This window comes from Sprattus sprattus, assembly GCF_963457725.1.
Source record: "Sprattus sprattus genome assembly, chromosome: 3".
NCBI classification, from domain to species: Eukaryota; Metazoa; Chordata; class Actinopteri; order Clupeiformes; family Clupeidae; genus Sprattus; species Sprattus sprattus.
The window spans coordinates 60,079,619-60,092,262 of NC_137922.1; the positions used below are offsets into that span (position 1 = coordinate 60,079,619).

At 48.9% G+C, this 12,644-nt stretch overlaps 1 protein-coding gene across 1 annotated transcript in view; it reads right to left on the reverse strand.

The window, feature by feature from the left end:
- The window catches only part of LOC308362930 (1-phosphatidylinositol 4,5-bisphosphate phosphodiesterase epsilon-1-like), a gene marked incomplete at its 5' end in the record, with an annotated part of 107,274 nt that overhangs the window by 32,509 nt on the left and 62,121 nt on the right, over positions 1-12,644 (reverse strand). Inside the window, 5 exons of the mRNA XM_080835656.1 lie at positions 1-99; positions 3,874-4,100; positions 4,967-5,225; positions 5,475-5,620; positions 11,257-11,567. The exon at positions 1-99 is cut by the window's left edge and continues 81 nt beyond it. Coding sequence (XP_080691782.1) covers positions 1-99; positions 3,874-4,100; positions 4,967-5,225; positions 5,475-5,620; positions 11,257-11,567 — 1,042 coding nt within the window. The remainder of the gene's footprint in view (positions 100-3,873; positions 4,101-4,966; positions 5,226-5,474; positions 5,621-11,256; positions 11,568-12,644) is intronic.

Below are 12,644 nucleotides of genomic sequence, written 5' to 3' on the forward strand. Positions count from 1 at the left end.
TCATCCTCCTCCTCCTCGCCTCTCTCGCCGACACACTCCGAGCCCTCGACCTGATCCTGACCTTCGACCTCAGCATCTGAGAGGTCACCGATGGAGAAACTGCATCGTGGAGAAAGAGAGAGAGAGAGAGAGTGAGAGTGAGAGAGAGAGAGAAAGAGAGAGAGAGGAATGGAAAACGAGAAAAAAAAAAAAGAAGGACTTCAAGGGGCTACATTACATGCTTGATACTCATACCATCACACCCATTCACATATCACATGTACAGTATGCCACTTCAGACATAAAAGACACACACACACACACACGCACGCACACACACACACACACACACACACACACATAAAAGACATAGCCAGCGCCTAACATGCGTCTCAGCGCCTGTTTAATGCAGCACCAGCCTTGTGAGTGCAAATAAGCAGAAATGACCCTAACCAGATCAGTCAGGCGTGCGCGCACACACACAAACACACACACACACACACACACACACACACACACACACATACAGCACCCTACCCAGCACAGACCGGTCGGGCAAGTCTTCCTTCCACTGCTAAGACACTAGCACATTAGATTCAAACACCCTAGAAGATGGAGTGTTGGTGGAGGCTTCCCACAATGCATTGCACCACTGTCGGGATCATTTAGGGACAAAAAGCATCATGCAGACACCACTGCACAGCTTTGAACCATGGTATGTATGGAGGGTATGAAGCAGACAGCTGCAGTCTCAAACAAACACTTACTCACACAACACACACACACACACACACACCTCACTCACTCACACGCCGCTGCAGTCTCAAACACAGCATACAGTGTGGAGCACACACTCACAACACACACACTTACACAACACGGTCTGAGTGAGAGTTCTTCCTGGATGGGGTGAGAGGAAATTGAGGAGGGAGAGAGAGAGATGGAGAAGGATGGGGGGAATGAGACAGAGAGTGAGAGGAGAGAGAGAGAGGAGGAGGATGGGGGGAATAAAGAGAGTGAGAGGAGAGAGAGAGAGGTGTGGGGGGGGGGGGGGGGGGTAAAGGTGAGTCAGACACAGTGATGGTTGCTGCATAAGATCTTAGCTTGCACAATAGAGAGGCGCTGAGACTGTCCAGAATCTCCGGCAGCTATTAACATTAAATATGCGTGAAACAGCACAGTGTGTGTGTGTGTGTGTGTGTGTGTGTGTGTGTGTGTGTGTGTGTGTGTGTGTGTGAGAGAGAGTCTGAGTGAGAGAAAAAGAGAGTTCCATTATGTGTCCCTCCCCCAATGCATTGTGTGTGTGTGTGTGTGTGTGTGTGTGTGTGTGAGATGGATAAGTGTGTTCTTCTTCTATGTTTCACTGTACACGAGTGTTTCTCTTTGTGTGTGTGTGTGTGTGTGTGTGTGTGTGTGTGTGTGTGTGTGTGTGTGTGTGTGTGTGTGTGTGTGTGTGAGCCCATGCTGCTCTTCTGTCTTCCCTGACGACAAACAGAGCTAAGGCTCCCGTGTGTTTTTTTTCCCTTTCAGGAAAGACCAAAGTGCTCGTGTGGTTCTCTTCCGGAGGTCTGATGGGTGTGTGTGTGTGTGTGTGTGTGTGTGTGTGTTTCAGGAAAGACCAAAGTGCTCGTGTGGTTCTCTTCTCTTCCGGAGGTCTGATGGGTGTGCGCTTCCATTTTATCACGATCTACTGTCTGGCATCATGGCCTGCTTTATTTAGGACCTGGCATTGCACGTGGAAAACTCATTTGGTCCTTACTCAACAAAAAAAAAAGATTTTTTCAAGAGGGATAAAATGGGATGTCTTCTCAGGACAAGAACATCTTCCTAGATAGCAAAGAAAAACAAAACAAAAATGTTTTGTCCACCGACGCTCTGTGAGTGAAACACTACTCTAGCTTTCTGTCTCAGCGGTCTGATTAGTAGCCTCCCTCTCTGCTCGCATTGAAGCCAATGTGTGTGTGTGTCTGTGTGTGTGTGTGTGTGTGTGTGTGTAGGTGTGTGTTTGTGTGAGTGAGCGTGTGTCTGTCTGTCTGTGTGTGTTTGTGTGAGTGAGCGTGTGTGTGTGTGTGTGAACTTAGATACACCACACACACACACACACACACACACACACACACACACACACACACACACACACACACACACTCGCACTGGCCTTCTGTCTCTGCGGTCCGATTAGTAGACCTCGCTCTCTGCTCTCGCATCGAAGCCAATCGCTCATGATGTTCTCTCGAGTTTCCACACGATCGATTGGATCAAACCGTCCGTCTGAACTTTAGTCTGAAACTTCGACTTTGAACGATGACTGCATGTGCAGACAAACGGAAGACGTGGGGTACAAACTCCATGAGGAAATGGAATTGGACGGACTACAAAAGAAGAAGCTACCTTGTGAACTATTTCTCTTTCATTCCAGAGAGATGGGATATCAACCCCAGTGATTGAAAAGGCCTCCCACAGTGGAAGTGGCATTGGACCTCACACAGCCCCTCATTCACACACACACACACACACACACACACACACACACACACAGCCACCCAATCACAAACACACACACACACACACACACACACACACACACACACACACACACACACACACACACACACACACACACGTGTTTATGATCAGATGAGTGTCTCGGCCATGCTGGGCCAGTCTGGGTCTGTGTATGAAGGAGCTCTAATTGGGCAGAGAGAGAATGGGCTCTTTCTAGTCCATAGCCACATAAGGCCCGCTGGGGTGAGGGTCAGCCGTCCTCTTTGTGGTGTATCTAAGTGGGATTGGGTGGCTGTGTGAGGCCTTATTTCTGGCTGAATGACTTCTGTACGCAGAGCTGAAGAGGTCTACTGCACTGACCACTGGGCAGCTCAAGCGTTCAGGGATTCAACTCTGGACATACTGGAAAAAGGCTAGTCCTATTAGCCTACTGCTATTGCTCCACAAATACAACGCTGTTTAGGATGTAGCTAAGGATCGTGATTTAAGACATTCTATGCATTGATATCGTCATTGTGTACTATCAACATGAAAAGAAAATCAATACAAGTAATTTGCAAAAAAAATAAAAAATAAATAGTGATTTGAGAAACCCTGCCTACGAGTTCTGACTGAAGGAGATGGAACCCTGTGAGACCTACGAGTTCTGACTGAAGGAGACGGAACCCTGTGAGACCTACGAGTTCTGACTGAAGGAGACTGAAGGAGACTGATGGAACCCTGTGAGACCTACGAGTTCTGACTGAAGGAGATGGAGCCTTGTGAGACCTACGAGTTCTGACTGAAGGAGACGGAACCCTGTGAGACCTACGAGTTCTGACTGAAGGAGACTGAAGGAGACTGATGGAACCCTGTGAGACCTACGAGTTCTGACTGAAGGAGACGGAACCCTGTGAGACCTACGAGTTCTGACTGAAGGAGACGGAACCCTGTGAGACCTACGAGTTCTGACTGAAGGAGAAGGAACCCTGTGAGACCTACGAGTTCTGACTGAAGGAGACGGAACCCTGTGAGACCTACGAGTTCTGACTGAAGGAGACTGAAGGAGACTGATGGAACCCTGTGAGACCTACGAGTTCTGACTGAAGGAGACGGAACCCTGTGAGACCTACGAGTTCTGACTGAAGGAGACGGAACCCTGTGAGACCTACGAGTTCTGACTGAAGGAGACTGAAGGAGACTGATGGAACCCTGTGAGACCTACGAGTTCTGACTGAAGGAGACGGAACCCTGTGAGACCTACGAGTTCTGACTGAAGGAGACGGAACCCTGTGAGACCTACGAGTTCTGACTGAAGGAGAAGGAACCCTGTGAGACCTACGAGTTCTGACTGAAGGAGACGGAACCCTGTGAGACCTACGAGTTCTGACTGAAGGAGAAGGAACCTACGGGTTTCTGTAGCGGTCCTTGAGGGAGTGGCGCCGGGAGGCGGGGCTGTCTGCGGCGCTGACCGGGTCGCCGTCGCTGGTGGTCGGCTCCTCGCTCTCCAGGCTGCGGTGGCAGCTGCGGATGGTCTGGAGGATGTTGCTGACCGTGGCCTCCTTCTCTGCCTCGTGGAGGCCGTCGGGACCGGAGCGCTGCACGAACCCCGGCTGCCCGCTGTAGTCCGACACAAACTGGACAAGGACAGAATTCCCGTTATTCCCGTTATTCCCCATGAGTAGTTCACGACACAAACTGGACAAGGACAGAAGAGGGACGTTATTCCCGTTATTCCCCATGAGTAGTTCACAACACAAACTGGACAAGGACAGAAGAGGGACGTTATTCCCGTTATTCCCCATGAGTAGTTCACAACACAAACTGGACAAGGACAGAAGAGGGACGTTATTCCCGTTATTCCCCATGAGTAGTTCGCAACACAAACTGGACAAGGACAGAAGAGGGACGTTATTCCCGTTATTCCCCATGAGTAGTTCACAACACAAACTGAACATGAACAGAAGAGGGACATTGGATAGGCTAACACAAAGCTCCGTTAAGCAATGCTATGCTAGCAGCTAGTCAGGCTTACACATAGCTCCATTAAACAATGCTAGTCAGGCTTACACATAGCTCCGTTAAGCAATGCTATGCTAGCAGCTAGTCAGGCTTACACATAGCTCCATTAAGCAATGCTATGCTAGCAGCTAGTCAGGCTTACACATATCTTCGTTAAGCAATGCTATGCTAGCGCTATACCAGTTCTTCCAATGAACCCAACTTAAATCCAACTGAAAGGTTTCCGCTGTGTGTGTGTGTGTGTGTGTGTGTGTGTGTGTGTGTGTGTGAAACTGAACCGTATCCCCTCACCTCCTTGGTGTCCTCCTTGAGATAAGTGTGTGTGTGTGTGTGTGTGTGTGTGTGTGTATGTGTGTGTGTGTGTGTGTGTGTGTGTGTGTGTGTATATGTGTGTGTGTGTGTGTGTGTGTGTGTGTGTGTGTGTGTGTGTATGTGTGTATGCGTGTGTGTGTGTGTGTGGAACTGAACCGTCTCCCCTCACCTCCACGGCGTCCTCCTTGGGGTCGAGCGAGGGTCGGAGTCCGATGAGGCTGGCGGCTCCGTCGAGGGCGTCGCTGAGCTCCTTGAGGAAGACGCCGCAGAAGGGCACGACCCTGCCGCCGGGGATGTGCAGCGCGCGGTGGACGGCCTTACGGTACTCCGCCGACGACTCGTGCTGCGCCATGGAGTCTTTCAGACGTCGCATGGTCTCGATGTCCGCCTGGTCCATGAACTGCCACATCTTCAGCACCTTACGGGACCTGGTGGGGGGGGGGGTGGGGGGCATGACCAGAGCTGAATATTACAGGATGCATAACACAGCAATAGAGGATGCATAACACAGCCATAGAGGATGCATTACACAGCCATAGAGGATGCTTTACCCAGCCTTAATTCAGAATATTACTGGATGCATACAGAGAATATGCAACAGTTCCTGTTCATTTGTGGACCAGTGTATCCATGGAAACATTGGTTATGATAACCAAATCTCTGGAGTTCCACCCTACCTGAGCCCGGCTAGGAACTCCATGACGGCGTTGTAGTTGCCGATGTTCCAGCAGCAGTTGGCGACGTGGACCATATACGAGAACACCTCACGCTTCTCCTCCATGGAACCAGCCGTCAGAATCAGCCAGGTGACCCAGGAGCTCACCTGCAGAAGACAAAACAACCAGGAGACCCATGAGCTCACCTGCAGAAGACAACCAGGTGACCCATGAGCTAACCTACATAAGACAAAGACAAAACATGTACACACCTTGCTACAATCATTGTGCTTTTGATAAAGAAATCCAGTGTCATCCAGATACATTTAGTTTGACTCAACAGGTGACTACTTAAAAGATTTACTCAGACCTCGTGAAGGCTTCAATAGTTATTAATGTTTGTGTGTGTGTGCGTATGTGCGTGTGCGTGTGTATGTGTGTGTGTGTGCATGTGCAGATTAGAAACTCAATCCATAATTCTGTTTGGGAAGATGGATGGCAATTGAACCCACTAACAGGTGGTGTGGTTTACGCCAGCTATAACTGCAATCAGAAAGGCCATTTTTGTATTTCGCTCCGTGGGTACAAAGTATTTTAAAAAGACACTATATCATAGCACATCCGACACCCGGCCTGGAATGGGCTGTGAAATTAGAGCGACTCGTTTCTCGATTGAGCCTGGACTGGAAGGGACGGAAATAAACAAACCCTCCGCTCGCTGAAGGAGCAGCTGAAGCGGAGATCGTGGATCAGCGTTGGCCGTCAGAGAGGCCTAGGTAAACACATTGTGTGTGTGTGTGTGTGTGTGTGTGTGTGTGTGTGTGTGTGTGTGTATGTGTGAGTGTGGAGATCATGGATCAGCGTTGGCCGTCAGAGGGGACTAGGTAAACACATCGTGTGTGTATGTGGGTGTGTGTGTGTGTGTGTGTGTGTGTGTGTGTGTGTGTGTGTGTGTGTGTGTGTGTAGATCGTGGATCAGCGTTGGCCGTCAGAGAGGCCTAGGTAAACACATTTCTCTGACTGACTTAATTAAAAACGAGTCGTTTGAATCGGCCTTTTCTGTTCCTCGCCCAAGCAGCTCTCACACACACACACACACACACACACACACACACACACACACACACACACACACACACACCTCAGCAGCTCAGGCGTATTGATGCGCTCTAATTAAAGCTGGTGGGATGCTGAGGGTAAATAGTGAATGCGAGTGAGTGTGTGTGTGTGTGTGTGGGTGTGTGTGTGTGTGTGTGTGTGTGTGTGTGTGTGTGTATGAGAGAGAGGTGGGATCTTGAGGGTAAATAGTGAATGAGAGTGACCTCCATTGCCCCTAAATCATGAGTATGTGTCTTACTTGTGACACCTCAGACATATTGTGAGTGTGAGTGTTCAACCGTAGTACATATAACAGAGAGGAACTTGTCAGAGAGAGTTAACTTAAAGTTCTTTCATCCGTTTGACAGGTGGTGACACCTCGTCCTGCCAGAGGTCAGAGGTCGCCCCTCCTCCAATAGAAGGCCGTTAAAGGAGATAGGAGTTAGTTCAGTCAGAAAGGAGGTGAGGATTCTCCTAATAATGTCGTCTGTGTATGAAGAATAACACTCCAGCTTTTGACAGCCGTTCCTCAGGAACAGTGTTAAGCACTTTCAGGAAAACCGTCCAAGGCTGATGTAAGATAAACACACAATACTGTAAACACTGGCATGGGCGTGATATTAAATAAACATGTCACTCTTCAGCGATCAGCTACAGCTTTTGAGAAGATGACTCAGCAAACTAATGAATGACTCAGCTTTGGCCAGACTAAGCTATATAAGAGGTATTGACAGCAGCTGCTGTGGTGTGTGTTCAAAATACTGTACACCGCAGAGCAGAGCTGTGTGTGTGTGTGTGTGTGTGTGTGTGTGTGTGTGTGTGTGTGTGTGTGTGTGTGTGTGTGTGTGTGTGTGTGTGTGTGTGTGTGTACACAGCAGAGCAGGGTATGGTGGTCGCTGTGCCCTAACTCCCTCGGCGGCGGTTAACTGACCCTGGAAAGGCACGCTAACAATGAACCAGTGAATTCAGAGGTCATGGCCTTTAGATCCCCTGGCAGCTTCTATCGTCATGACCGGGACTCGTCTCAATGGAGGAATGAACACACGCACACACACCGCGCACACACACACACACCGCATGCACGCAGGGGGAAAGCCATCAGCCACTCTCCCTAGCAACCCAGCAGTCACATGTCACTTTCAATCGTCGCCTGACTTCACTCCTTAGCCAACGATAGTGGCACAAGATCATGGAAAGAACCTATAGAACATGGTGGTAGAACATGGAACATAGAACAAAGAACCTATAGAACATGGTGGTAGAACATGGAACATAGAACAAAGAACCTATAGAACATGGTGGTAGAACATGGAACATAGAACAAAGAACCTATAGAACATGGTGGTAGAACATGGAACATAGAACAAAGAACATATAGAACATGGTGGTAGAACATGGAACATAGAACAAAGAACATTTGGTGGTAGTTGTAGTGGCGTAAGAACATAGAATTTAGCCCCTGATGGTCCAAAAAAGTTTTATCACAGTCCGAAAGCTCTGTAACCCCTGTGGCAGAAGCGATCAATCTTTGTGATCGGAGACTAATCTCTCTTATCTCAAGCGATCAATCGTTATGATCGTACACTAATTTGTCTTATCTTATATGTAACTATAGACGTGATCAATCGTTGTGATCGTAGACTAATCTGTCTTATCTCATATGTAACTATAGACGTGATCAATCGTTGTGATCGTAGACTAATCTGTCTTATCTCATATGTAACTATAGACGTGATCAATCGTTGTGATCGTAGACTAATCTGTCTTATCTCATATGTAACTATAGACGTGATCAATCTTTGTGGTCGTAGACTAATCTGTCTTATCTCATATGTTCTTTAACACTAAAAGGTCAATACCCCTCGTCCGGGATATTTTTATTTTTGAGTTTTCGATCTTAGAGACATAAAAAGAACAACCATGGAAACATTGAACCCTTTTCTAATATTATTGCTGAGGTCTTCTAGAATAGAATCATATATTCCATTTGTGCATCAATGTTTTTAGTTAAGCAAAATGTACAAAAACATCAAGGCATGTCAGACAACTTAGAAAAGTCTAAAAGGCCTTGGACCTTAGAGTGTTAACCTTCATGAGGGCCGCCTTTGGCTTTTCCTATTACCACCGGCTTTCATAAAACCTAAAGTTCAATCAAGAACCAGCTTCTGACACCCCAGTATGCCCGACTGCCTCTCCTCAACCCAAGCAACATCACCATGTCCTTCACCATAACACTTCATGTCCTCTAACTCTCTGTCCACACACACACACACACACTCCTCTAACTCTCTGTCCACACACACACACACTCCTCTTCTCTCTGCCGCTTCACACTCACACCCTCTCAGCTGCTTTAACACCCCTCTAGTTCCCACCTGCGTTCTCCTGTTTCAGCACAGCACACAGACACACACACACACACACACACACACACACACACACACACACAGGCCCAGTGGAGGCCGTGCCAGCTTGCTAACACCGGTGCTTGCGTAAGAGGGACAGACACGCAGGCACACTATGTCCCCTCCAGGACACTTTAAGTGCTAACGAAGCAGGGGGGGTGGGGGGGGGGGGGGCTTCAAAGCACCTCGCTGACAGCCGCTGCTCCCCCCCCCATCAAAGACAGACACCAGACACTCCGTCTGCATGGTCGGTTGCCGTGCGATTCAGCTTACAGCAGACCAGCGCTCGAGAAGAATGAAATAATGCTGTTGTGTAAGTGGGTGACTGGGTTGAAGGGGTATGCGTGTGTGTGTGTGTGTGTGACTGGGCTGAAGGGGTATGAGGGACGGACATACACACACACACACACACACACACACACACACACACACACACACACACACACACACACACACACACACACACACACACACACACACACACACACACTGTGTAAGTGGGTGACTGGGTTGAAGGGGTATGTGGGACGGGCATAGTTGGCAGGGCTCGGGACATTCCACCACGGAGGCCTCTGGCAAAGTACTGGGCATAAATAATGACAGGGATAAACTGTGGGTTTTTTGTGTGTGTGTGTGTGTGGGGTTGTGTGTGTGTGTGTGTGTGTGTGTGTGTGGGGGGGTGTGTGTGTGTGGGGGGGGGGGGGGGGGTATTACGGAGTCGCCTAAGTGCCCTTTCCAATATGAGGAGCTGGACAGGAGAAAGGAAAAGGAGTGGACAGAGTTTAAAATGTCTTGCACAAAAAAACCTAAATATTCACTGACACTCCAAAAAATATGTTACCGATACTCTCCATCTGTTGATGAGGGGTAGGTGACGGTACAAATGATGACCCAAAAAGAGTTCACAGTTCAGAGTTCAATAGTTCACCTCTACTCTGAGTCACAGAAAACCCCCCCTGTAGCATGACGGTCACAGGGGTCAACTGGGGTCAACTATCAGAACTTCTCCAATAGAATACAGATCACAGACCTGGAAACAGATCCGGGACAGAGAGGGTATACTAATTACTAAATAGATGGATGTGTGTGTGTGTGTGTGTGTGTGTGTGTGTGTGTACGTGTGTGTGTGTATGTGTGTGTGTGTGTGGGGGGGGGGGCAAAGATAAACTCCAAAAGCTGTTACTGAAACGGAACATCTGTACATGACCGCCAAGTCATGCTAAGGCATGTGACCTAACTATGACATCACTAAACAAACACACACACACACTCATGTATACCCAGATCCAAAGGGACACTCACAATTAGATGTGCGCACACAATCACTCTCTCTCCCTTTTGCCCTCTCACTCACACGCACACGCACACGCACACGCACACGCACACGCACACGCACACGCACACGCACACGCACACGCACACGCACACGCACACGCACACACACACACACACACACACACACACACACACACACACACACACACACACACACCAGCTAACATAAACAATGTTGTATGCTCCACCACTGCAACATTGAAACTGACATGACGGCAGAGTTTAAATTCCTCCCTAAAAAAAGCATACATTTCCTGACAGTTAAAGTAACACAAAGGAAATTCCAATCAGCTGAAAGATATATGGTGTACGTCAGGAAGCATTCAGACTAAACATGCTATGGCTCCGGAGAAAACAATAGGATCGGAGTGGAACATTGACCAACTACATTATTATCGAGTCGATCACTCCCAAATTGTGATGGAGAGTGAAAGTTATACATAGGAAGAATTTTAACATCTTCAATATGAGCAACACACTGTATGAATAATGCAGACGATGACTGTTTGTTGTGTTTGACCTAATATGGCCACCGTATCATCATGGAAGGTGATATCAGCACCTCTACGAGCTAACCACACTTTATCACAGTCAGTCAAATTAAGTCTTCTGTTTCCTTTTGTGATGCAGTTATCAGCACCTCTACGAACCTAACCACACTTTATCACAGTCAGTCAAATGAAGTGATGCAGTGGTGACACCGTCATTCCAAGTCTCGCTGTAATGCAATCAGCTCTTCACATGACAGGCGTATTACACACACACACACACACAGCTCTTCACATGACAGGCTTATTCAGGACAGATGTGTTGACATCAACCCTATGTTTAGTTTCCCTTTAAAACACACACACTCACTTTACCCTGCTGGAAGAGCTAGCCACCTGTTAATCTCACCTTAGCTTGACTCTTGACACACCAACCCACACACACACACACACACACACACACACACACCAACCCACCTCGTTGAAGCGCGTCACCAGGTCCTCCAGGGCGCTCCTCTGCTGGGGTGTGTGTGTGCCGGGCATGGCGGGCGCGGAGAGCGAGGCCCTGAGGTGGGGGTGGCGCGGCGGGCACTGGGGGCTGCCCAGCGGGCGCGTGAGCAGGCACAGGTAGTCGAGCGGGAAGACGCGGCGGTACAGACGGCGCTCCTGCTCCGTGATGACGAGGGCCACCTCCTCCGGGAACGCCACCAGGTGGCGCAGCTCAGCCAGCTCCTTGCTGATGCCCGCCACGCCCCCGGGCAGGGCCACGCTGGCACACAGCTGCCGCTCTGAGGGAGAGAGAGAGAGCGCACACACACACACACACACACACACACACACACACACACACACACACACACACCATTAATACTTAGATCAGAGAGGAAGCAAACAGCTGCCGCTCTGAGAGAGAGAGAGAGGAAGCACACACAGACACACACACACAATTAATAATTATATCAGCGAGGAATCACAGCCGGCACCATTAATACTTATATCAGAGAGGAAGCACAGTCAAACACACACACACACACCATTAATAATTAGATCGTATTTGTATTATTTATTTTACATTGCATTTCCCTCGAGGATCCTTGTATTCAAACTACCCTACTCTGCATTCAAACCACCCTATTCAAACTACTCTGTATTCAGACGAGCCTAATGCACTACCTAGAGAGTGAGGCTGAATATAGGGCCAGTCTCTGGGAGACAGTGAAGAGAGAGGAGTCAGTGGCGAGAGAGAGTGGAGAGAGTGGAGAGAGTGGAGAGAGAGGAGAGAGAGGAGAGAGAGAGAGTAGAGAAAGGAGAGAGTGGCGAGAGTGGAGAGAGAGAGAGAGAGAGAGAGAGAGAGAGAGAGAAAGAGAGAGAGGGAGAGGAGAGTGGAGAGAGTGGAGAGGAAGGCTGAATATGAGGCCAGATCTCTGGGAGAGAGTGGAGAGAGAGAGGAGAGTGAGGAGAGAGAGAGAGAGAGAGAGAGAGAGAGAGAGAGAGAGAGGGAGAGGAGAGTGGAGAGAGTGGAGAGGAAGGCTGAATATGAGGCCAGATCTCTGGGAGAGAGTGGAGAGAGAGAGGAGAGAGAGGAGAGAGGACGGCTGAACTTGGACGGATGAGCAGATCCATCCAGACTGGCACACAGACAGGTAGACAGAGATCTGGCCCCAACAGACACACACACACACAGGTAGACAGAGGTCTGGCCCCAACAGACACACACACAGACAGGTAGACAGAGGTCTGGCCCCAACAGAAACACACACAGACAGGTAGACAACAGAGGTCTGGCCCCAACAGAAACAGATCTACTGTAAACTGATTAAGAGATGACAGCTCTCTGAGACTAGGGCCTGACTGCACAGCTAGCT